We start from the raw sequence: 27,945 nt of genomic DNA on the forward strand, positions 1-27,945 counted from the left end.
TTACTTCAGCATCACCTCCACAGGCAAATGGTCGCTGACATCCAATGCCTTTGAGAGAGAGAGAGAGAGAGAGAGAGAGAGAGAGAGAGAGAGAGAGAGAGAGAGAGAGAGAGAGAGAGAGAGAGAGAGAGAGAGGTTTAAATATATCTTTATTTTTTTTTGTTTAAGTGCCGTTTACAGAGTTTTACAGTTTATCAAAACAAACATAATTCTTTTTTTGAGACACAACAGCAAATCACACATTAACTAACAGCCTTTTTCTTCAGTAACCTGAAGTACCTTTAGAAGAACCTATGACCTTTAACCAAAGACTTTCTACCTTTAGCTTCTTTTTTGTGTACTTTTCTAAGAACAGTGACATGTTTCTTAAGGCGAAACCGCTTCTTCTCATCCAGAACGTCAAAACTGACCGCTTTCATAATAGAGATGGCTGATCTTATGAATTTCGGGGTGTCACTGAAGTGTTCGTTTATTCTAGCTTTCTTTTGATATGTTTCATCTGGAAAAGTGTTTATTTCCTTCAATGTGTACATATCTGTATCTTGTCTGGGGGTTCCACTCACAGACTCTATGTCTGACTCATAGTCATGCTCCATGTCCTCTCCAGCTGACATCTGACTGTTAGACACACTGGGTTCATCACTGGTGGAGGCTGCTTCCTCCACGCGTTCTGCTGGCTGGGGCTGTCCAGTCTGAGAGCTGCTGTTCTCTGCAACATCGGCCTGTTGCTCCTCCGCTTGGCTCTGCTCCTTCTCATCTTTGTCTCTACCACCAGCCGCCGCGCCTGCAGTACCGCAATCCGCCACCGCGGGCCCGGCCCCAGATCCGCTCGCCGCCGGTTCAACCACCGGTTCGACCACCGGTCCATCTGCCATCGATTCGACCACCGGTCCGTCATCCTTCGGTTCAGCCACAGGTTCTTCATCCGCGGGCGTAGCTCCCGCTCCGGTGTCTGTGTCAGCAGAACCGGCCTTCTTTCTGTGCGGACAGTTAGCCCGCTTGTGTCCCACTCCTCCACACTTGAGCTGTCCGGAGCTGGCGTACACCATGTAGGAGCCGTCACCGTGCTTCACTCTGAAGGACACCTCCAGGGTTTGAGTCGGTGAGTCCAGAAACATGAACAGCTGCCGCCTCAGAGACTGAACGTGCCTCAGTTTATGGTCTTTACATCCCAGACTCACTGTTTTTAGTCTGCTGGCAAATTTCCCGAACTTCCGGAGCTCTTTCTCCAACAGTTCGTTCTGGATAAACGGCGGAACACCGGACACGGTGATCCGTGTGGAGGGAGCTGACAGCGGGGAGACCTGCACGAACACGTCCCTGATGAAGACTCCGCTCTCGATCAGCTGGTGGACTAGAGGCTCCTTCTTCAGGAACACCACCACTGCTTTGTTCATTCTGGAGGCAAAGCTGAGCTCATCGTGTCCCACCTGCTCACCGACAGCCAGCAACACCTCCTCCACCGTCACGCTGTTATCCGGGGGGACGATCCTCACTCCCTGCCGGAGAGACGGAGGTGGCGTCTCGGAGGACGCCATTCCTCCCGAACGCACCTCGACAGAGCCCCGATCACTCAACACACCAAGCAGTACAGACGTTCAAGAGACTCACTTGATCGTTCAAATCTAGCGCCACTCGCTCTTCCACCGTCTCACCTCCACACTCACACTCACCGGAACCGGAAAGAGAGAGAGAGAGAGAGAGAGAGAGAGAAAACATCGTAGGTTTCTCCTGTGGCACAATTTCTAGTTGTCCCAGCTTCAGCAAAATGTCCTCGGTTAGACAGAAAAGGTTTATTATGTTTTGTAAAACTCAAGTCATCAAAATACCCTTTTCACTTGCATCACTAAAGGACTACATACAGTACTGGTTTTACATGTTTCAGCACCATCAACCAAAACTGCTGACCATTTTCCAAGCATGTATGTGTGCAAGTATGTTTTAAAAAATAGTCAACAATTAAAATTCACTGCATTATTTGGGGCCCTGAGCTGAACTATTGCTCAGCAGGTCTGGGAATTTCCAGCACATAACCTTCCTGAAATCTGATTATTTGGTGAGTTTTAGAGGTGCGTGGAGGTGGACTTTGATACACTGATGTGTAATTATGAATCCCACTGCTCTTCTTGGCAAAACCGCCCTGTGTAGCTGGTGACAATGTTAGTGTTAGGCATTAGACCTTTACTAGTTTGGGCCAGTACAACCCATTGGTCAGGACATAGAACCTGAACAAATCAGGCTACCAGTACCTCGGTGAGCATGGTTGCTGGCCAATCCTTGCGCTTGAATGGCTGCGCAGGGCGGGTCTTGCCAAGAAGAGCAGTGGGATCCATAATAACGCCTTACTGACACCTCCTCGTGTTCAGAATCTGTTGCACCTGTAACCTCCTAACAGTGATGTCACTGTGCATTGACCAAGCCGTCACTATACTTCTACATCACTGCTGCAAGGAGAAAACCATTGAAATGGAATAGGAGTAGAACGCAATGAACGGTTTTGTGTTCATTTGACCAGTATAAAAGAAAACTGTGATTATTGATAGTTATGCTAGCTTGTCCTTCCCTGGAGTGGCGGGGAGTAAGGCGGAGTTAGACCCAGAGCTGCCGCTGGCCTCCAGCTCAGCTCATATTCTGTAACCAGTGTAGCATTAAAGCATGATGGAGCTAGCAAGCTAGCCACTTAGTCAGCTGTCCACTAGTTAGCTAGCTAGCTAGTTAATGCTGGTTACAATAAATGATCCATGACAATAGCGATGTGCTTTCCTACGCTGTGACAAGAGGATGAAACATTAAGTGGTTTGTAGGATTTTATCACAGCAAGGAGCTACTCTTAAATACTCTGTTCTTTTTCATGACTAAATAATTGCTTTTAGAAACTTGTATAGAATTTTAAAAACAAAAAAATCTGGATTAGAAATTATTCATAATTGAGATACAACTAAATATTGTCTCTAGAGCAGCAACTGTAATGTTTATGTGGCGGGGCCTTCGGGGGGAAATGAAGGAACCAACAACGCCACCTGGGGAATTACACCCCAGGAAATATAAGCTTAACCTTAAGATATCGTTTATTTTTGAATTATTAAGGCCTACAGATTCGTTACCGTTATGAGACAGAGACGTGTTTCATAAAAATGAGCCAAAGGTTTTATTTAAGGAATCAAAGAAAATAGTCAAATTTGCAGGGACGAGAGCTGCGGGGAGGAAAGAATATTTATGGACAAAAACATTACTGGAACCAATAAGGGATCTTCAATAATTATTACATATTAAGCTAAAAAGGCCTTACTAAAAACTCTAAGACTACATTATAATCTAATATCCTAAAATGTCCTATCCAACATAAACTAAGAATTTTGTCCAGGGCCCACTTCAGAGTCTCCATCGCTGTTCGTCTTGTCACCGCAACTTCTCCCGCGCATCATTTAATTCTACTGTTTTAAATTAACACGTCATTATTGCGCTACCTACTGCCACCCACTGGTATGGAAGAGTATTTAATTACTTAGCCAGCCACTATATTGCAGCTCAGACAGACGCTCAACAATGGCAAATTATTTGCAGCAACTAAATATTCTTTTCGACCGATTAAGTGAAATTGGACATTTTCCCACAGCACACCTGACGATATCTCACGGCACACCGGTGTGCCGCGGCACAGTGGTTGAAAATCACTGGGTTGAACAATGTAAATTAATTAAAACTTCAAGGCAAAACAGGTGAAATAGCAGCAGGTGAACCTACAAACAGGGCTCACCATGCTGCAAACTAATACAAATGAAGGTTGTGACTACTTACTACCTTGTATATGGGGTACTAACATATGCAATCACTCATCGACGGCACAACGATGATGGAGCTTCAAAAAGAATTTCTAACCAACAAGTCAGTCCAGAGTTATTATTAAAGGCAGCTGTATTTTATAATGGTTGGCATGCTAAGTGATCACATTAAATACATACCTGTAACACAAAAAAAAACACTAGGAGCCACCACAGAGACAGGACAAGGGCCCAGAAGGAATGAGGCCATGCCAACTGGTGCCTTTCGAAAGATGGCTCTGATTAGGGGATTGGTTGGGGGAGGAGCCAGCCTGAGGGCTGCGTTCACAACCCTACACCCGATGCTTCATTCTCTCTGGAGCATTCCCCACCACATTTACAACAGCAAAGTCCCTATATGAAGTCATTTCAAATGTCAATAAAATAAATAAGATAATAAGAAGTTTATAAATCATAATAATCAGTAATGAAGAACACAGACATCAGATTGTATTGTCTCATCCTGTCTCCTTTGTTGTTTTTCTTACTTTATCATTTGTCAGTGTTTCCTGTTTTATTTTGTGTTTCCCCGCCACTGTGATTGTCTGCCCCGCCCCTGACTGATCCCACCTGTGTCCCATCACCTACACCTCCCCACTGTACTTGAACCTTGTGTTCCCCTGTCTCTGTGCTGGTTCATCTTAGTCCTTTGTGTCAAGCGTTCCAGTGATTCTCCTCGTGTTATGTTCTCTGCCTGTTTTTCGTCAACTACGTTTTTTGCCGGATCCATTTGAGTGCCTTTGAGCAAATATTTCCACCGCAGCCTCTGTGCTCTGTAGGCTGACTTAGTTCCATGTGTGTGTGAGTGTAGTTGAAGGAGATGAGCCCTGACAGACAGAGCAGAGGAGATGCTCCCTGCAGCGTGATAATAAACTACACCAAAACATTAAAACGTACTAAGAAAAAGCACCAGTAACGTTGAAGCTTATCACTTCTCTGGTCTTTAATCATTTAGCGTGGTGCCAATTTAACACTGAGTTTCAGTGCCCATCACCAGCTTTAGTTAATGCAAAAACATGAAAGGCTCATGGCGGTGCAACATGGTGGACTCTGTGGAAGAGGACCCGCTTCCTATAAAGATAAAAAAACAAATTCTAAGCTAAGTAAAGCATAAGCCTCCTTAGTTTCAGGTCATTATACACTAATAAAAACATAGTTATGAATATTATATTATATTTCTGCCTATTAATCCACACTCTTGACACACTTCCTTTTTACTCATTTACTCTGGCTCTCTACACTTCGTAACCATTGTGGAGAATTTCAGTATTAAATGCATTATTAGTAGGATTTAATAACACCCCTAGTGGTGAGTAGAAGTGTCACAATAATAAATATGTTAGTCACAATATGTTTCCATATGGAATGTATTATGTTTACAAATATTCACACTTATAGAGGATATTATATGTTACAGTATATTAACTCATTGAATGTATTAAATCATAGAAGTATAGTCACTGTAGGTATTAAAACACTAAGAATAGTCTTGAGGGTCAGATAGGGATTCTGAGTGAGGTGTCAGACATGCAGCAGCAAATGGAGGCGACCTCATCGATGGAGGATGGGGCCAGTGGGACGGTCAAATGCCAAGCTGACCAGCAGGACAGAGAGGAGGAGCCAAGATGTTTTGCTAAAGGATCGATAATGGGAGGGGGCAGACTTCAAATGAAGCCAATCACTAATCGCCACGGAGGGTCATTCACACGTTTTATGACAGTATCGGACACTTTCCGACTCTCAGGGGATACAAAAGACAATGTTTTAGGGAGTTTACCTCAGATCACTGCAGCTCTCATTTTCAGCTAACTGGCCGCGCCGGACTGTGAGGAGATGCGTGTATGTGGTCTCTGCTCTCGAGAACATTACTATTGATAGTTAATTCAGTTTGTAAGTGAACTTTGTGTAGTACATTAAATATTGTTTTAATTTTGGACCGGGTCCAGCTCATTCTTCTGATGCGCGTGCGCAGTAAGAAGCTCGCGGAAGAAGAGTACCTGCGGCCTGCAGGCTCCTTCATCCTTTGTTCTTTAAAAACCTAACACCATCGACCATCTGGTTGGAGGTCGACACGCTCTACCCACTGAGCTACAGCCGCCTCAAAATCAGAGAAGAGGTCAAACGATGTTACGCCCACAAATTATGCAGTCGACATCTCCACACTTGGTTAACAGCCCTGGATGAACCAGATTTTTGATCTTCTCTCCTGCCATGGAAGTCTAAATTAAACCGAAACTAGCCCGCTACACCGGCCACGATGACAACGGCACACATAAAAATGGCCCACGCTCTGACTATCCTGCCACATTGATTTGAATGTGAATGTAAATGTTAAATGTACTTGCTTTAACACTACATGTCATTCACCCATTCATACCCATTCATACACTGATGGCAGGGGCTGCCATGCAAAATGCCACCTGTCCATCAGGACTAAGCATTCAGGACTAACTGACATTCATCCCACACATACACTGAAGGCACAGCTTTCAGGAGCCGTCCTCTGATTGAAGGACGACCCGCTGTAGCACCGAGCCATAGCCTAGTTCTATGTCCGTTCTACTCCTTCATTTATTTCTATGGTGAAAACATGAAAGTGTTAAACTGCTCTTAATAGACCCGGTCTTTTTGTAAATTGCAACTGATGTGAATTCTATCACAGAGAGTTAAAGCTAAAGTTGTTTTTACCTCGTCCAAGGTGAGACCAAAGGCCGACATGAAGTTGTAGACCTTAGCACTGCCAGTCACCACTCCATTCTTTATGTCATCAGTGATCACAATCCTGCAGATACAGGAAGAGGAGTGGATTTGTACACCTGTATATGTACACCTGTGTGTGTGTGTGTGTGTGTGTGTGTGTGTATCCACCTGTCGTAAGGGAAGCCTGTTTTCCCTTGTCTTGGCACTGTAGTATCCTGATCGTCGGTGATCAGCCAGTGGAAACTCTTGTCCACGGAGAGGCGGATCCACTTCCATCTGGGGCTCGATACATAGTTACTACCAGCGTTGAAGTCGCCCAGCAGCACGATGTTCTGCAGGAAGAGCAGAAATAGTTTCAACCACCCCCATCTAGTATAACAAATTAATCATCCTTTACACTCTTTTTTTTATTTTCTTTCCACCAAATAATTGGTTTTGCGTGTGTTTTCTGGAGGAGAACATTCACATTGGTGTTCCAGTAATTGCGGACATAAGCCACCACGTCATAGAGGGCATCGATCTGCAGCACAGCGTCGCTTGGAGAGGTGTGCTGGGGGATCAGAACAAAGTTCCCCACAGCTATAAAACAGGAGAAAGGAGAAAGGAGTGAGTGAACGAATTCTACTGAAGACAAAACATTTTCTAAAGGGGCCTTGGTGACCAACGGATCGTGACCTCAGAATCTCTCACACACGTCTGGTGTTTAGTTCTCAGTTGGTCGCCTAACGAGAGAGGCAATCTACATCACTGGCGTCCTACAGTGAGGAAGAGTTATCGCTCTCTGTTCTTTGCCGCACTCTTTCAGAGCCTACCGGGTAGTTTGAAGGAGAACTCAACGATGAAGGGCGGCCGGCTGAAGCGAGTGTAGAAACCGTAGGGAATGTCGTTGTAGGTGTAGGATCTACCCACGGACACTATCCCCACCCTGCAGAGGAAAGATAGTACTTAACCACATCTCTCACTTCCTGTAAACACATTGCTTTTGAAGTAGTCTTCAAAAAGCGGTTAAAGTTCATCAACTCTTTCTTGTAGTCAGCTATTCACAGCATTGCTGGAGAATTTTCACAAGTTGTTTATCATCGTCGTTTATCGGTCCTGTGACCACTCGGGAGCAGCTTGACCGGTCCTGAATGTGTGAATGGATGAATGTAATGTGCAGATGTGTCATGTTTGCTGTTTTTGCCAAACAAATTTACATATAATTCCCAAAGGAAGACTGTATTACTAAATACAGCTGGACCAAAACGTACTCTGTATTCATCAGTATTCTTTGCAGAAATTAGATTTCATGATGTGTTTGGTGTTTTTAAAGTGGGCTATTTATATAGTAGATAGTATGCTGTATAGGCTATCCTGTTTTTTTATATGACACTCCATATAATATGGTAATTTCAAATGTATTTACATTTTTCACAACACATCTGCAAGTCATTTGCATTCATAAAGGAACAGTGTGTAGGATTTTGGGGGATCTATTGGCAGAGTGATGGTTGTTGCATGTTTTCATCACCTGAAACTATGAATCGTTGAGTTTCTGTTAGCTTAGAATGAGTCTTTCATAGCTACATAGAGAGTGTGTCTTCTTCACGGAGTCCTCCGTGTTTCTACAGTAGCCCAGAATGGACAAACCAAACGCTGGCTTTTTGTGTTACCTGAAGGCGCCTGTAGTTTTCCGACATCCTTGTAAAAGGAGGGATGAGCGAAGAGGCGTTGAGTTGGTTTGAATCTGCAACCTCACCACTAGATGCTCCTAAATCCTGCACACTGGCCCTTTAAGTGCCTTTGTTGAGAAATTGCATTCGATGGCACGAAAAGCTGTCAAAAGTGTAGAGTTTTCTAGCACAGCATGTGACACATGATCACGCATATTTACCTTAAACTCTGATCTGCTAATATCTGTACTGAACCATCTTTCATAACAACCTGTGGTGGGGAGTAACCGTGTTATGTGGATTATGTTGTGGAACAATCTGTGGATTAATCTGTGGACTCTTTGAGTGTGTCGAGATAAACAGCGATACTTTTAGGAAGAAAGGAAGTTGTTTCACCAACTTGTACGAGGGAAATTGGATCAATAAAACCTGTTTTGCTTTCACCTACGAGCAGTGTGTGAGCTATGTGCATAGGACCAGAAACACGTGTCAACTTAAGGTTTACATTCTGCTGCAAGTTTTGGACGCTATACACATGTACAATTTTGAGTTACTTGTACTTGAGTGTTTCCATTTCCTGTTACTAAATACGTCCGCGCCACTACATCTCAGAGGCAAATATTTACAATGAAGGTTTACTTCAGTTACTTTACTTAAGGTTACTTTTCAGATTGTGCTTTCACATAAAACATGTAACATACATTGTAACATGACGCATTGGTACAGATTAAACTGTCCAACAGTATATCAATTAGTTCAAATTGGCTCCACCAAGACCAGCTAACAATAATAATCTAGCATTGTAATCTATTACTCTGACAGGGCTCAGTCTGCTGCATTATGTGGTTATACTTGTGATACTTTACGTTTTTCTGATAATACTTATGATGTTGAATGCTTGTAGTTGAGTATTTGAATTGTAATGTTGGCTACTTTTACATCAGTAGTTTTCTGGCACTAATCGCTGACAATAAGGACAAAGACACTGTGCAGATCTGAAGTATAACTTTAAAAGATAAATAGTTTGTTTTCTGGTCACTGATGTGGGGTCTCAACGGAGGATTCCTGCAGAGGATCGGTTGTTTTTGTCTCTCTCTGTTTACCTGTAGAGGAAGAGATATCTCTCCTTGTGTGAACTAGCACCCAGATAGGCGCTGATGATGTAGCCGTACTGAGGACAACGACTGCGTAAACACACACAAACACACACAGATGTAGAGCATCATTTAGTTTGTCTCAAATCATAATGTGAGTTCATGAGCTGTCCAACTTAACTTCTACAGAAGGTCACTATATTCTGTGTGTAGTAATATAAGCACTATATAAGGTGTGTGGTTAGTCTAACTTGTTGACGGCCGTAATGAGTCTGTCGGTCACTTCCAGATCCGGGTCTCTGACCTCCTGGATCAGAATGATGTCGTAGCGACAGACAATCTGAGAAACAGAAAACAACACATATCTGATTAGAGTTCTTGCTGCAGTGCCGTCTTATTATATTAGTGGTCTGTTTAGTTTCATTCCATTCAAGTAGAGTTCTCCTGAAACAAAGAGAAACAGAACTAAAAGAGGTGAACCAACATAACATCTCCTTTTCCAGTCAAATTAAATAATCTGTGATGGTTATTGTTCTAGGTAATAAAGGGGTACTTCACTAATTCCTCACTTAAAAGCTTCACTGGTCATAACAGGGTTCAACGTTAATGTTTTTTTTTTTTAATCACTTGCCCCCATATAACTTGTTTCATTTATTTAATCTTTGCTGTTATCAAATACTAACAAAGACCAAAGTCAGGAAATGACATTATGGGAAATGTAGGATCCATTTTTTTCATTTACTATTATTATCTTTTAATCTCCTCTTGTGAATCCCCCAACTTTATGGATTTGAAAAAGAATAGCTGGAGTGCCCCTTTAATCTCCAAAAGCCTCTGAACAATACAGTATTGTAACTAAATCTAACGACATGCTCATACTTCTAATGTGCTTTCTAATGTGCTACCAACTTATTGCAATTGAAGGGAGGCCAGATGTCGGGTAAACCTTGTGGTATTTTAACGTTACTCAGCGCTGTTCAAAATATATCCTCTTTATATCGATGAGATACAGTCTCAGAAAAAAGGAATATTGGATGCAAGAAAATATAAAACATTTTCAGACCTGGGTGATGATGTTCATGACAGTCACGTCTTTGGATTTCTTGTCTCCAAATGTCTGGATGTTGAAGGCTCCCAGCAGCAGGGAGGTAGACAGATGCAGTAGGACCAACAAGAGGCCCAACACACACACCCAACGCATCCTGAGCCAAAGAGGTCACATTAGTGTGTATATTTAAAATACATCATCCTAAATCTTGATTTCATGACACATGGACAGTTAGCATGTAATAGTTATACTGCATGCTAGAGGAGCCTGAAAGACTCTCTGCCCTGCTGTGGGAGTCAGAGACGCACCAACACCTGCACCCCTGGACACACGCAGCAGGATCTCTATTCCCGGCAGTTTATCTCAAAGCGAGTCGGCAACCCGGCGTTTCATGTGCTGCTTTTTGCAGAGGCATCCTGTGTCACGGGGTGTGGTAGAGAACTCAAACGCAGACCAGGCAGAGTAGCGTGAAGCAGGTGTTTATTAAACACACATAGGAATCGTTTCCATAAGGTGAACCAAACTACAGCCTGGAAATATAATATGTGTCGTCTTAAGACACACTTGTTTTCTGAAGGATAGACTTACTTATACACTTATTAGTTTATTTATTCAGAGGTAGATGCATTCTTAAATATAATCATGTAATATATGAACATCAATGTCATGTAGCGATCATAGTGGAACATGGTTGTTATGTTTCCTTCACATAAGATGGGACATTACTGAGGTAGAAATAATTAAAGATAATTATTTGATGGTAAAACATTTTATACTTTCATTAATAACTTAAGTTTCACATTGTTTCCAAATGAATTCATATTTCAAAAGATGGGCAGACATGAGTAGTTTAAATATTTTAATAATGGATTGGTCTCAAACAAATATTGGAAATGTGATTAAAAGTGGAAAATTCTATTTTAATCTTCATATTTTTGTGGAAAGTGTTTTGAATAGTAAGTGTCATGTCTTAAAAATGTCTGGAGGAGATCCTTGTGGGTTCTGTCAAAAGTTTGGAAGGACTTTAAGCTGGGAGGGAACCAGCAGGTGTGATTATTGAGACCTCCGAATATGGTTCTATTGTGACGCATGGAATCAGGGAGTGGCAGCTAGTGGTGGAATGACTACATTGATTGAAGAAGGTCTTTGTATTTCTATTTTGTGCTACTGTATACTTCTACTACACTACAATTCAGAAGTACATTTTTAACTCCACTACTTTTATTTGACAGCTTTTGAATACCTTGCGGATTCAGATTATTAAAAAATATTAAAATCAATTAATAAGTTATGATGTTTTATTATAGATGAAGCTACATGCAGGAATATACAGTACATTTGTTAATATTAGCTCTGCCTTCACCACCTGCAACATTAGTGACACTTACATATAAATCTATCACTAATTATAATCCTGTCATATAATATATTGTGTTGAAATGGGCCATTCGGCTTAATGAAGCCTACTTTTTCTTTTGGTGCTTCAAGCAGATTATATTTTGATGCTATTAGGCCTACTTTTATATTTTAATGCAGGACTTTTACGTGTAACAGAGTATTTATACACTGTAATATTGCTACTTTTACTCAAGAAAAAGGTTTGAGTATTACTTATTATTCTACCACTGGTTGCAGCACAGCAGTAAGGAAACAGGACAGTGGGTTCTTTGGGTTATGTGGTTTCAGCCCGGCAGGGGGCGATAAAGCGCTGCTGTGTTTAACACCGACCGACTTGATCGCGGAAGGAAACGCTGCGTGACGTCATTAGTGTAGCAGCCACAAACAGGAAGAAAACATCCAGCTGTTATCTAAGCAGGGAGAGCTTTGGCTAGCTTAGCAGCCTGTGTAGCATTGTGACAGTAATGAAACGGCATTGAGAGTCGGGAACAAACTGGTGTTTGGTCATGCTGTGTCCGGAGTAGCGGCCGCATCGCTGGATACCCTGGGAATATCATTCTCCTCGACTTTCCTCCGGTGCCGGTGTTACGTCCCGACTGCTTTTTGAACCTACTGGTTTCTCCTCCTAGCGCAGCAGCTGTTTTCTGTCTCTGTCGCCAGATTCGTCAAACATTCACAAACATATTGCTGGAGATCTATAAACTACATCTCATATTCATTACGTGGATTACGATTGTATAAGTGAGCACTACATCACAGCCACGTATGAAGAACTACATTAAAGAAAATATATTTCTGGAAAGATCGCAACAACCTGGATTCGAACTCTGTCGAGCAAAATAGTAATAAACCCAAAGACGGTGGTGCTTCGCGATTCGCCACTTACTCTTAGAAATGCGTCAGTCATTCAGGTATTTATTCATTAAGTCATACCTCGTCAGTGTCCAGGGAACGTTTTGGTTTCGGGTGAACTGAAACAGCTGGTTACCTCTTCAAACACTTACAAACATATTCATCAATGCATTTTCAAATGTTTAATGTTAATGCCCAGGGTTTTCTGAATTATATTCAGTCTATAATAACATTAAAAAGAATGATAATAAACTTTGTTTACATATTACACAGTTTAAAAAGTGCTTCACAGACGTAAAAACGAAAATAGACTCCAGTCACCCGTAAGGGAGAAGACTCTAGTCACCCCTAAGGGAGAAGACTGGAATAGGCAGAGTGGCAAACACACACACACACACACACACACACACACACACACACACACACACAAACAAACAAACACCTCAGACGTCTCATAATCTCTCACATCCAGTTTAACAGGATACACATCCTCTTGGCAGAGCAAAGGAAGAACGAAGACAAAGCAAACATTTTTTTGCCAAAATATTACACTTTAACAAAGAAACTAATTCATAAAAAAATGCAAATTAAAGTAAACAAAGATCCTACTGCAAAACATTTGATCTGTACTGATAACTTTGTACTACTAGGATATTATTATCCGTTTTCAGTGCTCGAAAACTCCGGCGTAGTGTGGACGCTCAGTGTAAACGTAGCAAAACAATATATGCGTTTTCAAATGGAAACGTAGTGGTGTGGACATGGCCTGAGGCTGCAACTAATGATTATTAAAATAAATTAGAAAATGTCCCATGACCCGGGGTGGTGTCTTTAAAGGAATACTTCACCCCCAAAATGATCATTTGTGTTTCAATGTATCACCCCGCCTTACCTTGAATTCTGAAAGAAAATCTGATTTTTCTTGCATGCCTCCATGGCGAACGGAGGATCAAAAAAACTGAGAAAAGTCTCGATGAACTGAAGTAAATGGGGGCAGCGTTAAACAACAGCAGAACTCTATCAAAACACCATTAACATACCTTTCTTTGCTCTCTGTTGGTCTCCGCAGGTGTGAATGAGTGATGTGATGCCTCCCACAGCTCTCAGTGAAGTCCAGCTCCGCTTCCTCTGCCACGATGACATAGAGAATGCCAAGCTGCTCTGTGGTGATTGGTTCCCAATCGAGTAAGCGTCGCGCTCAGTGGGCCAACGACAGCACTTGTTAGAGTTGTCGTAGTTTGACGTCAGCTAGCGCTAACTAAGGCTAGCCTGGTTGCTAATTAGCAGGCAGTTGTCCTACTCGTACAGAGCCTGCTTCAGCAGCGCACTGCGTGTTTTACACTGCAAACTATTGTAGCGTGAGCGGGTCCTGCCCAACGGAAAGAAGGGCAGGATCGCACCTAACATGATGGTAACTCTGTCAGTAACAACATCAGAGGATTAGTGTCCCTCTGAGGAGTCGGAAATGTACCTTCAGCCTTTTATCTCACCCCGTAGTTGAATCATTAGGATTTCGGAATTATTGTCTTTCTGAGAGTCTTGTACGGCTACGCCCTAGGCGCTCTCAGTAGGATGTAACCCTAACACACAGTATGAGTAGTTACGTAGAACGTCTGTACCTTACTACTGCCTATTTTAGTTTTCTCACCATTTTTGACTAACACTGCCAAGTCTTCTCCCAGGGAACTTACCGTAAGCTCCTCTAGTAGAGTCAGTTGTCACTTATGTATCACACGTTTCCGGGACAGGGGAAGAGGGGTAACTTAATCTAAAACAGTCTTCAGTTTGAGTCCCAGTCACTTACAAATGGTAAGGCTGTGGTTTTATTAGTTTTCTCAAAACAGTTACATAAAACAATTTCAACTCAATGAAAGTCTAAGTGGTGTAAAAGATATCAGTCACTGTAAGCTGTCTTCTGAAAGCAGGAATGTCTTACAGGGTCTTCTATGAAAGAAGGGCAGTCCAGTCTCTAAACTGGAGAAAAAGCTGTCTCTCTGATAGCAGAAGGGTCTTCCAGTCACCCCTAAGGGTGAAGACTCCAGTCACCCCTAAGGGTGAAGACTCCAGTCACCCCTAAGGGTGAAGACTCCTGTCACCCCTAAGGGTGAAGACTCCAGTCACCCCTAAGGGTGAAGACTCCAGTCAACCCTAAGGGTGAAGACTCTAGTCACCCCTAAGGGTGAAGACTCTAGTCACCCCTAAGGGTGAAGACTCTAGTCACCCCTAAGGGTGAAGACTCCAGTCACCCCTAAGGGTGAAGACTCCAGTCACCCCTAAGGGTGAAGACTCTAGTCACCCCTAAGGGTGAAGACTCTAGTCACCCCTAAGGGTGAAGACTCTACTCACCCCGAAGGGTGAAGACTCCAGTCACCCCGAAGGGTGAAGACTCTAGTCACCCCGAAGGGTGAAGACTCCAGTCACCCCGAAGGGTGAAGACTCTGTTCTCTCAGTTTTGCAGCTGCTTTTTATGCTGGTCTGAGGTTTGTACCTCCCTCAAAATCATGCGTCACTCACACATGAGTCATCCTGTTTCTGGATCAACATCAGGATGTTTAACTGGTTTGATCCTGTTTGAACAGGATGAATTATATGAGGCTTGAGTGACTTTCTTATATAAAAAGTAATAAAAAGTGTAAACAAGTTATATGTTGTGATGGTTATACTTTTATGCTTTCATATTTTTCTACAATCTCTTAACACTATTGTACTGTGACTGTGTGAGCATTGTTCTGTCATTTTAATTGTACGCTTAGACGTGTAGATAATATTAGATAGGAGATATAAGCTATGGTAGGCTCACTAGCTACTAGTGATTAAAGCAGACATCTACAATATGACTTATGTTGATAAGATAATAATGATAGTTTAGTGTACATGGGTAATGTAGTCAGAAATAACAACATGAGGCTTGTTTATGTGGAGTGTCAGCTCATTGGACTAACACACTGTGACACATTAACACAAACTGGTTTGGTGTGAAATCATTTCTGTTTTCGAGTCTGCATGCAGTCAAGGCTCGATGACAAGAGATGGACACAGTGCATTCTCTGCACGCGTATTTCTTTGTTTTCAATATAATTTTTGTAGGATTTGCAGGACATATAATAAATGCTCTATTATACATCATATTGATAAATGCTGCACGCCCACTACTACATAGAGCAGCGTGTGAAAATAGGCAGAGTGGCAAACACAAACAAACGCCTCAGACGTCTCATGATCTCTCACATCCAGTTTAACAGGATGCACATCCTCTTGGCAGAGCAAAGGAAGAATGAAGACAAAGCAAACATTTTTTTTACCAAAATATCACACTTTAACATGTTATCTATACTGATAACTTTGTACTACTAGGATATTATTATCCGTTTTCGGTGCTCGAAAACTCTGACGTAGTGTGGATGCTCAGTGTAAACGTAGCAAAACAATATATGCGTTTTCAAATTGAAACGTAGTAGTGTGGACATGGCCTGAGGCTGCAACTAATGATTATGCCCAGCATGTCTCAGGACCCGGGGTGATGTCTTTAAAGGAATACTTCACCCCCAAAATGACCATTTGTGTTTCAATTTATCGCCCCGCGCTACCTTGAATTCTTAAAGAAAATTTGATTTTTCTCGCATGCCTCCATGGCGAACGGAGGATCAAAAATCGGAGAAAAGTCTCGATGAAGTAAAGTAAATGGGGGCAGCGTGCATTCACAATGCTGGCCACTGGAAATCTGGAAAACACTTTGGTAGTTCTCGTGTGCCACCGTCGACACACTGGGTGGTAATTCAATATGACAATTTATCGCCTTTTTAATAGAATCATATCGTAATGACATCATATATTGAGATATCGTGGTACACAATTATGTCCTCTTCAGTGTTAATAACACTAACATACTAATTCAGATTGTTTCTAACAAGATTCACAAGAACATTTAAGAATGGCATTTCACATCAAAAGCTTTAAAATATAGTTTTCATTATTGCTTACAAGACACCACAAACTCACATAAGCCAGATCCACAGTGTTATACATTTTCAAAACAATACTACAAAGATGTCGGAAAATTTAAAAAAAAACTTGAAGAACTGTTGAACGTTTTTTCAGACGATTTTCTCCAACCAAATTATTACAATTGACTAGTGGCATGCCGTGTATTTTATACCCGGGCCTTCAGTGCTGTCCTACTACAGTTGAACCACCTCCTAATAACCTCATTATGACGCCACAGCTACGGCTTATTATTTGTTTCGTGTAAAAACCGGGTATTCACATAACACTGCAACATTTGAAATATAATGTTACATGAAGCTCAACACCTATGAGGGCTACAATTACACTAACTGCAGAGCGCAGATACATGAATACGCGCATGACGGGATGCTTCGTCATTAACATACAATGCATATAGTCTAAATCAATGTAATTAACACAATGATAAGAACAAACTCACAAGAACCAGTCACATTAGATTAGAAAAACTTTATTAATCCCCAGTGGGGAAACTCATTTGCCACCCAAAACTCGTACAGATGACACAGTCCACAATGCACAACAGACAAAATCACATTACAAAGGATAAATAACACCAGACAATGCCATATAAAACATGATTGACATCAGAAAGATAAAAACCTCTAAAGGTGTTCATTAAAAAATCGAACTGCTGCTGGAACGAAAGACCAACATATAGCCAACGTTCTAGAAGACGACACGCTCTACCCACTTAATAGGGTTGAGCAAAAACACGATCCCCAGCCGGTGTTAAGCAACTCCTAATAGACCCAATGTTAACATACACGAATCAATGTGTTCTCGATTGTGTGTTGTCAATAAAGTTTTACTTTGGACAAGGAGAGTTCCACTGAACAGAAGTGATGCCCCACGTTCTTTTATTCCTCCACAAACATCTTTGGGTTAGCACTGGGTACACACGCCAGAATTGCTGTACAAGCTACATCTGTTAACACCCAACCTTTTTTAATCCATTGCAACTGATATGAATTCTATCATAGAGGAGATTTAAAGCTAAAGTTGTCTTTACCAGACTGTGGCTGAGTTTCAAGTCCACCATGTAGTTGTAGACCTCAGCGCTGCCGGGCACCACTCCCTTCATCATGTCATCAGTGACCACAATCCTGCAGATACAGGAAGAGGGTTGGAATTAAGAGTCTGCGCGTATGTCCGTGTGTGTGCATGCAAGTGTCTATGCATGTGTGTCCACCTGTCGTAAGGGCAGTTAGTGTGTGACACTGTCGTGTCGGCCTCGTCGGTGATCAGCCAGTGGAAACTCTTGTCCGTGAAGAGGCGGATCTGCTGCCAGTCGGAGCCCGATACGTAACTGCAGCCTGTGCAGTGTTGCCAACTTGGCGACTTTCTCGCTAAATCTGGCGACTTTCCAAACCCTCATGGAGACTTTTTTGTCAAAAGCTACTAGCGACAAATCTAGCTACTTTTTCTGGTGTTGTTGGAGACTTTTCTGGTGTTTTGACTCTGACGTGAAAGCCCCTCGCGCAGCAGTCTCAGCTGCAGAAAGAGGAGACCCACTGTGTCTCAATTAAGGGTCTGCATCCTTCGGAGGACCCAGCCTTCGCGGTCTACTTGGGCCACGTCCTTTGAGGACCGCATAGGCCAGACCGTGCGGTCTACGAAATGAGACGGCCTACGCCACAGAGGACTTCCTGTTTGCGTCAACAGCTGTTCCCGCCCCCCTCTTGCTGCTCCCCGTCCCTAAAATCCCTGCTCAGCAGGATTATAAATATATATATATATAAATACATTAAACTAAAACCTATTCAGTACATATACTGGAAAGGTTTTAGTTTAGTGTTTTAATCAGTTTTTTATCATATATTCAATAATTAATTCATAGATCTTTTTCATAATATTGTTTTTCTATATTAATAATCAGTTAATTAAATCAGTTACTAATAACTAATTTTCAATCAGTTATAGTTCTGGTAATTAAATTAATTTATCAATAACTTTATTTCATTTCATTCACACATACATATATATTTACATGTACATATATATAGCAATCCTAAGGCAGAGGAAATCAATCAAGACAGTTAACATTAACAGCAGCAAAACAAATGTCAGCAAACGTGTTTATTAACTCTCAGTAACACATGTGCATATACTTTATATTTTTTAAATAAATTGATGAAAAGAGAAACATTTATCAATAATGTTCACACAGGGATGCAAACTTAGAAGATTGACACATTTTACACAGCAGAATATATACATATTCACATAGAAATCATTTACATGGATGTCTTATGTCAATTTAAATAAATAAAATAAAAAGGTGACATCACAACTGTCATCTCTGTGACGGCAACATGAACACATGAGAAGGATCTACTGGTTGTCTTATTAGTGAAGGCTTTGTACAGGATGAGAGCTAATGTAACTGTAACCTTAAGTACAGGATGGTCAAATGGAGATATTACAAATGGACTAATGTCTTAATTCAAAGCTACGGCTGCTGAATGTTTGTCCATCGTTCTCCCCTCAGCTCCTGGCTCTCTGTAACAAAACATGAACAGAATCAGCAAAATACTCAAATTCAGTGTATTCGTGTAGTTAATCTCAACGTTTGAAACGTTTCCGGACTTAAAGTGATATTTCAGGTTCACAACCTGTCTACCTGAGCTCACGTTGGTCCGTTTATGTACATGCTATAAAGTATAAATCATCTGTAAAATCATCACAAACTCAGTAAGATATTATTCAACCTCTGAGGTTTGAAAGTGAAGTTATTAAAAGTTAATTTACAAGGCTTAACTACGGTCGGATGCAGGCAGCCGAGCTGCCGGTAATAGCGCACCGGCACGCAATGCATCTTGGGATATGCTGGGCCGCGAAGCATACATCAGATGTATCCTCCAAATCTCCGACGAGAAGGCTGCATTGAAGGACTCTTCAACAGAAATGCAAAATGGGACAGCACTAGTCGCAGCGCTGTGACGCAACCGGTCTACGAATGCAGCCTCCGAAGGATGCAGACCCTGAATTGAGACACAGCTTGAGACACAGCTACAACACACTCTCCGTGTCCAGACTGCAAATGAATCGCGCATGCGCAAAGCCGCCGCTGTTCCCGCCTCTCTCCTACAGCGCTCATTACAATTATGCAAATTAGGCGATGACATCATTTAGCGACTTCTAACGACTTTTAGGACAGCCAATAGCTACTTTCCTTACTGAGGAGTTGGCAACACTGAGCCTGTGTTGAAGTCGCCCAGCAGCACGATGTCCTGCAGGGAGAGGATACATCGTTTCAACCACCCACCATCTCATATTTTAACAAATTAATCATCATTTGCACTCTTTTTTTTCTGTGTTTTCTGGAGGAGAGCATTCACATTGGTGTTCCAGCGGGCGCGGACATCAACCATCACGTCATAGAGGGCGTCGGCTTCCTTCACAGCGGAGTCTGGAGAGGTGTGCTGGGGGATCAGAACAAAGTTCTTCACAGCTATAAAAAAGGAGGAAGGAGTGAATGAAGGGGGAGATGCGTGAAGGAGAAAGTTGAGATTTTTTTTATATATAGCAGAAAAGAGATGCCAACACTATTTGGCTGACATAATTACTGTTTGGCAGTAAGAATTCACAAGTTTTAGAGTTTTTCTTTAAGGACCATTGGTGACCAATAGATCTGTGACCTCAGAATCTCACACAAGTTCTCAGTTGATTGCCTAATAAATGAGGCAATCGACATCACTGGTGTATGACAGAAAAAAATTGGACTTGCCGCACTCCCTCGGGGGCCTACCGGTTTGTTTGGAGGTGAACATGACGACGAAGGGCTCTCGGCTGAAGGTGTCCGTCCCGCACGGCTCGCAGCCGTCGTCAAAGGTGTAGTTTATAGCCACGGACACCGTCTGCTCCCTGCAGAGGAAAGATGCTACTTGACCACGTCTATTGCTGCCTGTAAAAACTTTTACTTTTGAACAAGTAAGTCTTGTGCCTTCTGGGGCCGACCACTAGGGGGCAGCTTAATCATGAAAGGGTGAATGTGGTGTGCAGATGTCTCATGCCTTTTTCTTTCTTTTTTTTTGCCAAGGAAAATAATTTAGGTATAACTGCCATAGGATTATTCTGCATTCAAAATTTAAATTAATTTTCATTTCCCAACAGTCTTGTGAGTAATTTGCATTCAAAAACACACTTTGGTGATTATTTAAAGGGCCAGTGTGTAGGATTTAGCAGATCTATTGGCAGAAATGGAATATATAATATTCACAACTATGTTTCCGTAAACTAAGAATCGTGTTTGCGTTAGCTTAGAAAGAGCCCTTCATATCTACATATTGAGATGCTCCTCTTCACGGAGTCCGCCATGTTGCACCTCCATGTTCATACAGAAGCCCAGAAGGGACAAACCAAATAGTGGCTACTGTTACCTGAAGGCCATCATATAGTTCTCCGACACGCTTGTGAAGGTAGAGGTATTCAGTTGCTTTAAATCCGCAATCTCACCACTAGATGGCACTAAATCCTGCACACTGGCCCTTTAACCTGTTGCCACTCTGACTGTACACAACTGTTCTTTCAAGACAGGTACTGATGCGATATCTCATTAGAAAGCTCCGGTTCTTGTAATTCGATTTATGCAAACCATTTCAAGATACAATCACAACAGCAGGTACAGTTAACGTCTCTGTCAACCAAACGCTCCAAAAATAGCCGATCAAATATTGCCGTGACTCACCGATTATGATTCATAGCGTTTCCCTCATGCATGCTAGTCCAGCAAAAACGGTCTTGCTAGATCGCTAAGGGTCCACACGATCCAATCCAGTAAAAGATTTAGTCCAAAACACATTATTACGTCCATAAACACCCACGGGGTGCTGTTGCATCATTTCAAATTAGCCAGTAGATATTGATAATTTTCTATGTATTTTAGTCATATCTCCCGTTAACATGTAAACATTGCCGGTCTCTGTGGGTACATCCCAAGTCTCTTAATTGCATCCCCGTTTCCCTCACTTGGGTCCTTTCCTTGCGTCTTAGTTCCTCCCACCAGGGATGCATGGAGGAAACCATGCGAGGAGAGAGGAACGAGGAAATATGTTTTAAGAGACATGAGACGTCCTTTCCTCAGTTGTGTCATGTGAAGTGACGTCTGTTTCTGATGACGGAGGATCAGTTGATCACAGCTGGATCAGCTGTCAGTTGGCTTTAACAGCTGGAGAGACTTTTGATAAGTTTGTGTCTGTTCACATGATCACTGTACTTAATAATAGTAACTAATAATACTAATAACTCATAAAGACACACAGTTATCACCACTGTAGAGGTGTTCTCTCTGTAGTCTGTTAACAAACTGTGTCCTGTGTTCTGTTTATAAGCACAGGATCCATTTCTACCGGCGGAATGCGATCGTCTTATTTATGAATTATTTGCGTCTACGTTTTGAAATTCAGATTGTGACGTCGATATTAAATAACCCAGAATATGATTATTGTTTCTCTGAAATGATAAAACTCATCAAACCCGACAATCAGGAATGAAATGATGATAAATGATGTAAAAAGTGTTTAGTCTCTCCAGCTCTCTCTCTCTCGCTCTCTCTCTCTCTCTCTCTCTCTCTCTATATATATATATATATATATATATATATATATATATATTTATATATATGTGTTTTGTCTCTCCAGTTCCCTCTGACTTTAATTGTTTCCATAATAAAAGTTCAGATCATGAAAACACAAATCTTTCTAATAAATGTAGAAAGTTGTTTGTGGTCCTTTTGTTGTTCAGACTACAATGAACATTTATTTAAACCAGATGTTGAATCAGAAAACGAATCAAATATAAAGCTTGAGTTTATTCTGTGATCCGTCTTCACTGTTTACATGTTGAACAAAATCTCATCAGTCCGATCGGCTGCAGCGTCCAATCACATGACAGATGAACAATGAGGGGGCGTGTCGGCCGTTAAAAGACTTCCTGTAAGTCTGTTCTCGTGGGTCCTCGCTCATGGCTCCTCAGAGATCCCTCCTCTCTCCTCGATCCTCACTCCTCAGAGCTAAATAAGAGCTTTGGGACGGCCGTCAATATGGCGGCGCAGAACAACTTCCGGTTCAAGCGAGGATCGAGGAGCGAGGAAATGAGAATTAAGAGACTTGGGATGTACCCTGTGTCTCAAAATGGAGGCTGCATTCTGCCGGTTAGATTGACACCTCATTTGACCCAATAGGAGCTTCCATAGCCTGGTCACATTCTGGAACAGCCAACGAGAGTCCGCTTTGAAAGACAATGCCCGCCTCTCTTCTTTGAGTAAAGCTCGAGCCAATTGCAACATATCTTGTTCAAACTCAGCTTCGTTATAGCCAATGAAATTACGAAGAGAACGATATGCAGATTCACGCAAAGCAAGCTGGGTAAATGTTTGCGAACTCAAATCTCGCACCGTCAGTGAGGTACTTGTTACCGATCTTGAACACCAAAGTGTAGTTAGTGAGAATTAGTGAGAAAAGTTGACAATGGTTAAATATGTTGTAGATAACCATATATCAACATGAACAAACTGTAGTTTGAATTCGGACACAGTTTATTGTAGTCTGTGCATTTTGAAGTGGTGACTATTATCTTCCAAATGCTCTTTTAAGCTGACGTACTCTTAGTAAACCATGTGTAAAATATTCATTTTCTGTTGTATTGTTATCAAATTTGAACTTAGGTACTATGACTTCATGCTATGGTACCATTGTGTTTTCCAGCTAATAAGTTCCAGCCATGGTTATCTGCAGGCATCTGTTGGCCAAAAAAAATCATCCAGGCGGAAATAAAAGCCTTCTGTTTCAGTGTGTTGTAGCTTCATTAGCTCAATGCTAGTAGCACTTACAGTGATTATTTAGTGATTGTTTAGAAACTTTAGAGTGTTACCTTTCAATAGAGATTAAAACCATACATGTACTCCCAATGGTTCAATAAGAGCTGGCAGTTTACTTTGGGTACGTCTTGGATAGGCGTTTTAGGCAAATTTTACAGGAGTGATAAGAGGTTTTAAGTGAATTCGTTGAGAAATTGTATTCAATGGCACGAAAAGCGGTCAAAAGTGTGGTGTTTTCTGGCACAGTGACACATGATCATCAACTTCAATCTGCTAATATGTATATTGAACCGGCTTTATTTAAACCAGTGGTGGAAAGTAACTAAGTACATGTACTCAAGTACTGTGCCTCAGTATAATTTTGAGGTTTTTTTGAGGTACTTGAGTGTTTCCATTTGCTGTGACTAAATACCTCTCTACTCCACTACATCTCAGAGATAAATGTTTACAATTAGTTTACTTACTTTACTCACTGTTACTTTTCAGATTGAGCTTTCACATACAAAACATATGACATACATTGTAATATATGACGAATTGTTACAGATTAAACTGCCCCAGAGCATATCAAGACGTTAAGATGAGCTCCACTAAGACCAGCTACAAGGTTAAAATCAGCAGTAATAATCCAACAATGTAAGTTTGGTTTCTGTTCACTGTCTCAACGGAGGATTTCCTTCAACAGATCGGTTGTTTTTGCCTCTCTCTGTTTACCTGTAGAGGAAGAGATATCTCTCCTTGTAGGAGCTGCGACCCAGAGGCTCGCTGACGATGTGGCTGTACCTGAACTGAGGAGAACCTCTGCCAAAACACACACAGATTAAACATAATTTAGTTTATCTTACATCATAATAAATATAATTATCATAATAACATGTGCGCTTTGTAAGGTGCAGTCTAACTTGTTGACGTGCTCCATGAGTTTTTTGGTCGCTGACAGATCGCTGTCTCTGACCTCCTGGATCAGAATGATGTCATAGCGATGGACAATCTGAGAAACACAAAACACGTATATCCTAATCATATGATTAGAGTTCTCGTAGCAGCGGTGTCTTATTATATGAGTTGATTCAAGTAAGGTTCTCCATAAAACACACAGAAAACAGAACTTAAAGAGGAGAACCAACAAGTCATCTCTTTCCCGTAATGATTAATGTCGGTAGTAAAGGGGCACTTCACTAATTCTACTAGTTCAACTCAAATGTTTTTTTTCACTCGCCCCTATACAAATTGTTTTATTGATCAGCTGTTATCAAATAACAACGAAGACCAAAGTTAATTGCCATGTTTATTCTTTATTTAACGCTTACTTCTTGTTTTGTTTTTGGCGACCCCTGTGGAAGAAAGTGGTATTGTTTCCAAGCACCAGAGTCCCTTTAAAGAATCCTTATAGTAGAGCCCTGCATGGGAAGTACCACTTTAACCTTCTGGCTACGAGCGCCCCAAAATCAAATGCGGAAAATAGCATGATTATTAGCCAGTAGTGTGGACACGGCCACTTTTTTTTTTGGATGAAATAGCAACGTGTGGACAACAACATCATATAAGTCACTTATTATAAACTCCAAAGACAACTATAGGCTACTCATATAAGTATAACAATATCGTGGCATAAAAGCACCAAATCCGGGCCAGAAATCGGCGCTATGAGTACAGTAAATCAATGTTTGTACCCTCATGCTAACAGCTACCCAGTCATACAAAGCATTTATTAGCATTAGCACACGTGGCGGAACACGTAACTAACTTCTGTTTTACGATCCGTAGAAGCACTAAACCGTTGTGTCCCGATCAAACGTACCTTCATGCTGAACTTCGCCGACAAAAATCGTGGTTATGCGCCCAAGTTTTCTCAAAATATGGATAATAACGTCGCGGAATTTCCGTTCCAAAGCTGTAGTCATTGCTGCCAACTGCATACTGTTGACTTCCGACTTGTTTCCAGAATAAGAGCGGTCAAGGGGGCTTGGGCGAGTGGTCAGACTGCCTGCGACCGGAAATTTCCGCCGGGGTACACGCCTCACTTCTGGCAACTTTATTGTACGAAATCTTTTGACGATCGCCACCAAATTTGGCATGAGTCTTCCTAAGCCTGTGACGCGTCTAAGGAGGGGTTGTTTTTGGAAATCGACCGAGGATAGGCTGAGATCCAGCCACACACACACCCATGCAATGAGAAAATCCTACAGATGACAGCCAAAACTGGCTCTGATGATGTTATGAATATGAATATGATTCCTATTATCTGTATTTGGATGTATTGAATCATATGAGTGATAAAGAAAGTGAAATATATAGTTATATAGTGTATAAAAGTACAATGTAAGAGCTGCAACAGCTGGTTCGAAAATGATGACCTCGCCTGACCCCTTTGTAATAAAAACCTCTTATTATTCACTTTATTCCACTCTAACCATTTTGTAATAACTACTGATCAGTTATGCTATGACTTAAGAAAGTTTTTAGGGATCATACTGCATTATTTCAATAACTTTTTATCACTGAAAGTGCATTTTTTCCAGGCGGAGCTGAATGTTTTCAATTTCAGCTGTGTAATCTCTTATTTTTCTATATTAACCAGTAACATATACATCAATCAATGTATATCAACACATCTCACAAGTGTTACCAGTATTCTAGCATCAAAATTATTAAAATAGACCTTGTAGTTTGGGTAGTGTACTCAAAGGAGTAGGAGTATGCAATTTCCGAACAGGGGGCTAAAAACAGGCCTAGTAGTTAAAAGGTTAAATACCTCTTGTAATGGCAAAATATATTGAACTCTGTGTGTCCGTGTTGTGAACACGAAACTTACATGTGGTTAAAACTATGCAGTAATGAGGAACTTGCAGGCGAAAGTCTCATCTTACCTTGATAACCGTAACTGGTTCCCAGTTGAACGCATCTAGCAGAAACTAGATAATGAGCAGATCAAGACGGCCTTAGAAATATTCCACAACACTCTCAATATGATGTCTTCAGTGCCACTGGAGGAGAACAAGACCCCCATGATGTCATAGTGATGTCATTAGGATCATGTGAGCTCGGGCTTGGATAGTATAAACTGAAAACATGCGTTACAAACTGGGAAAGTAGAATTTAAAAGCCATGGATATTTACCAGGCAAGGAGGGTCTGGAGGAATTATAAAATGATAATGGTTGCATTGTGGGAAATGTAGGATGCATTTTTCTTGTTTCTTTTGTTTTTGTATTTAATCTACCTCTTGTGAGTCTCCCCAAACTTTACGGATGTGAAAAAAAATAAAATTCCCTGAGTGCTCCTTTAATCTCCATTGGTAGTTGGTGCTCATCAACTTATTGCAATGGAAGGGAGGCAACATGTGGGCTCAACTTTTACTTAGCACCGTTCAAATATATATCGTCTTTACACTTCAAATGTGGGTTCTTGTAATGAGACACAGTCTGAGAAAGAAAGTGAAGGAAGAGAGAAAGAATAAAGTATATATATATATATATACACAGTTCCCGACCGTGCTGATGATGTTCATGAGAGTCGTGTTGGAGGATTTCTTGTCTCCAAATGTCTGGATGTTGAAGGCTCCCAGCAGCAGGGAGGTAGACAGATGCAGCAGGACCAACAAGAGGCCCAACACACACACCCAACGCATCCTGAGCCAAAGAGGTCACATTAGTGTGTATATTTAAAATACATCATTCTAAATCTTGATTGTATGACACATGGACAGTTAGCATGTAATAGTTATACTGCATGCTGGAGGAGCCTGAAAGACTCTCTGCCCTGCTGTGGGAGTCAGAGACGCACCAACACCTGCACCCCTGGACACACGCAGCAGGATCTCTATTCCTGCAAGTTTATATAACTCTGAGTCGTTTCATGCGCTGCTGTTTGCAGAGAGGGTCCTGGGTAAAATATTACCTCCGGCATTGCAGGAGATTACATTATCCTTTTACCGTGGTTACGCTGGTGCGGAGGTGATTCAGGGTGCAAAGGTTGTAAAATATCATCAGCTGGAATGTGGTGGTGTTTTGTATTGGTGATCCAACATAAAATGTGACTGTAAGTTACATTTAGTCAGTCAGATTAAAAACCATATACTGTGTTCCTGTGACATCAAGTAGGATCTGTGCATAGTGTTGGATCGCCTGCAAGAATGATGATTCTCCACAACAACAAACAGGTTTATAGTTTTGTACTAAATAATTCATCCATGTTACTGTGATTAAAAACATTTTTGCATGAAAGAAGAGTCCGAGGTGCATATTTACCTGCTTCTGTGAGTCGTGTGGGGAAGGAGAAGGCCTGTTGTGAGCGGGGCACAGAGGCTTTGCTTGTGTGAATCCCCGGAGGCTCCTCTGCAACTTCTCTCGGGAGGTTTTTATTTACCTGCACAGTGCATGTGACCGGGTCAGGCTGGAGGGGAGGGGTGAAGAGAGGAGGTGTGTTGCGGATGGGGATCGGGGTTTTCAGGTCAAGGAGACACGTTCGGAAACATTGGCCCTCACAGTGGTTTTATGTGTCGGCTACAATGTGGCAGTCTTATTATAGAAATTCAA

At 41.6% G+C, this 27,945-nt stretch overlaps 2 protein-coding genes across 2 annotated transcripts; both read right to left on the minus strand.

Moving 5' to 3' along the window:
• LOC142940537 (deoxyribonuclease-1-like) lies at positions 1–27,038 on the minus strand. The gene is made up of 9 exons (XM_076083084.1): positions 26,901–27,038; positions 24,311–24,399; positions 24,123–24,209; positions 20,340–20,455; positions 19,930–20,042; positions 19,791–19,821; positions 17,781–17,904; positions 17,601–17,694; positions 1–48 (listed from the first exon to the last, which is right to left on the minus strand). Exons 1-9 carry the CDS (start codon positions 27,036–27,038, stop codon positions 1–3), a joined length of 840 nt encoding a protein of 279 aa, XP_075939199.1.
• On the minus strand, positions 2,973–10,468 carry LOC142945203 (deoxyribonuclease-1-like). Its single transcript, XM_076086626.1, has 8 exons — positions 10,331–10,468; positions 9,519–9,607; positions 9,277–9,357; positions 7,334–7,446; positions 6,988–7,100; positions 6,690–6,853; positions 6,510–6,603; positions 2,973–3,020 (listed from the first exon to the last, which is right to left on the minus strand). Exons 1-8 carry the CDS (start codon positions 10,466–10,468, stop codon positions 2,973–2,975), a joined length of 840 nt encoding a protein of 279 aa, XP_075942741.1.
• Positions 27,039–27,945: the final 907 nt, after the last annotated feature.

This window comes from Anarhichas minor, unplaced genomic scaffold (genome assembly GCF_050575085.1).
Source record: "Anarhichas minor isolate MPS153535 unplaced genomic scaffold, ASM5057508v1 ptg000007l, whole genome shotgun sequence".
In the NCBI taxonomy this organism is placed as follows: Eukaryota; Metazoa; Chordata; class Actinopteri; order Perciformes; family Anarhichadidae; genus Anarhichas; species Anarhichas minor.

What these genes read in the sequence shown, in the direction of transcription:
- LOC142945203 (XM_076086626.1), bottom strand. Translation starts at nt 10,468, where the DNA reads ATGCGTTGGGTGTGTGTGTTGGGCCTCTTGTTGGTCCTACTGCATCTG. An exon ending in CTCATTACGGCCGTCAACAA is followed by an intron (nt 9,358 to 9,518) that starts GTTAGACTAACC and finishes GTGTTTACGCAG; the next exon opens with TCGTTGTCCTCAGTACGGCT. An exon ending in AGATATCTCTTCCTCTACAG is followed by an intron (nt 7,447 to 9,276) that starts GTAAACAGAGAG and finishes TTTCCTCTGCAG; the next exon opens with GGTGGGGATAGTGTCCGTGG.
- LOC142940537 (XM_076083084.1), bottom strand. Translation starts at nt 27,038, where the DNA reads ATGCGTTGGGTGTGTGTGTTGGGCCTCTTGTTGGTCCTGCTGCATCTG. An exon ending in GCGCCCGCTGGAACACCAAT is followed by an intron (nt 19,822 to 19,929) that starts GTGAATGCTCTC and finishes CTCTCCCTGCAG; the next exon opens with GACATCGTGCTGCTGGGCGA. An exon ending in TGAAACTCAGCCACAGTCTG is followed by an intron (nt 49 to 17,600) that starts GTAAAGACAACT and finishes TCTCTCTCAAAG; the next exon opens with GCATTGGATGTCAGCGACCA.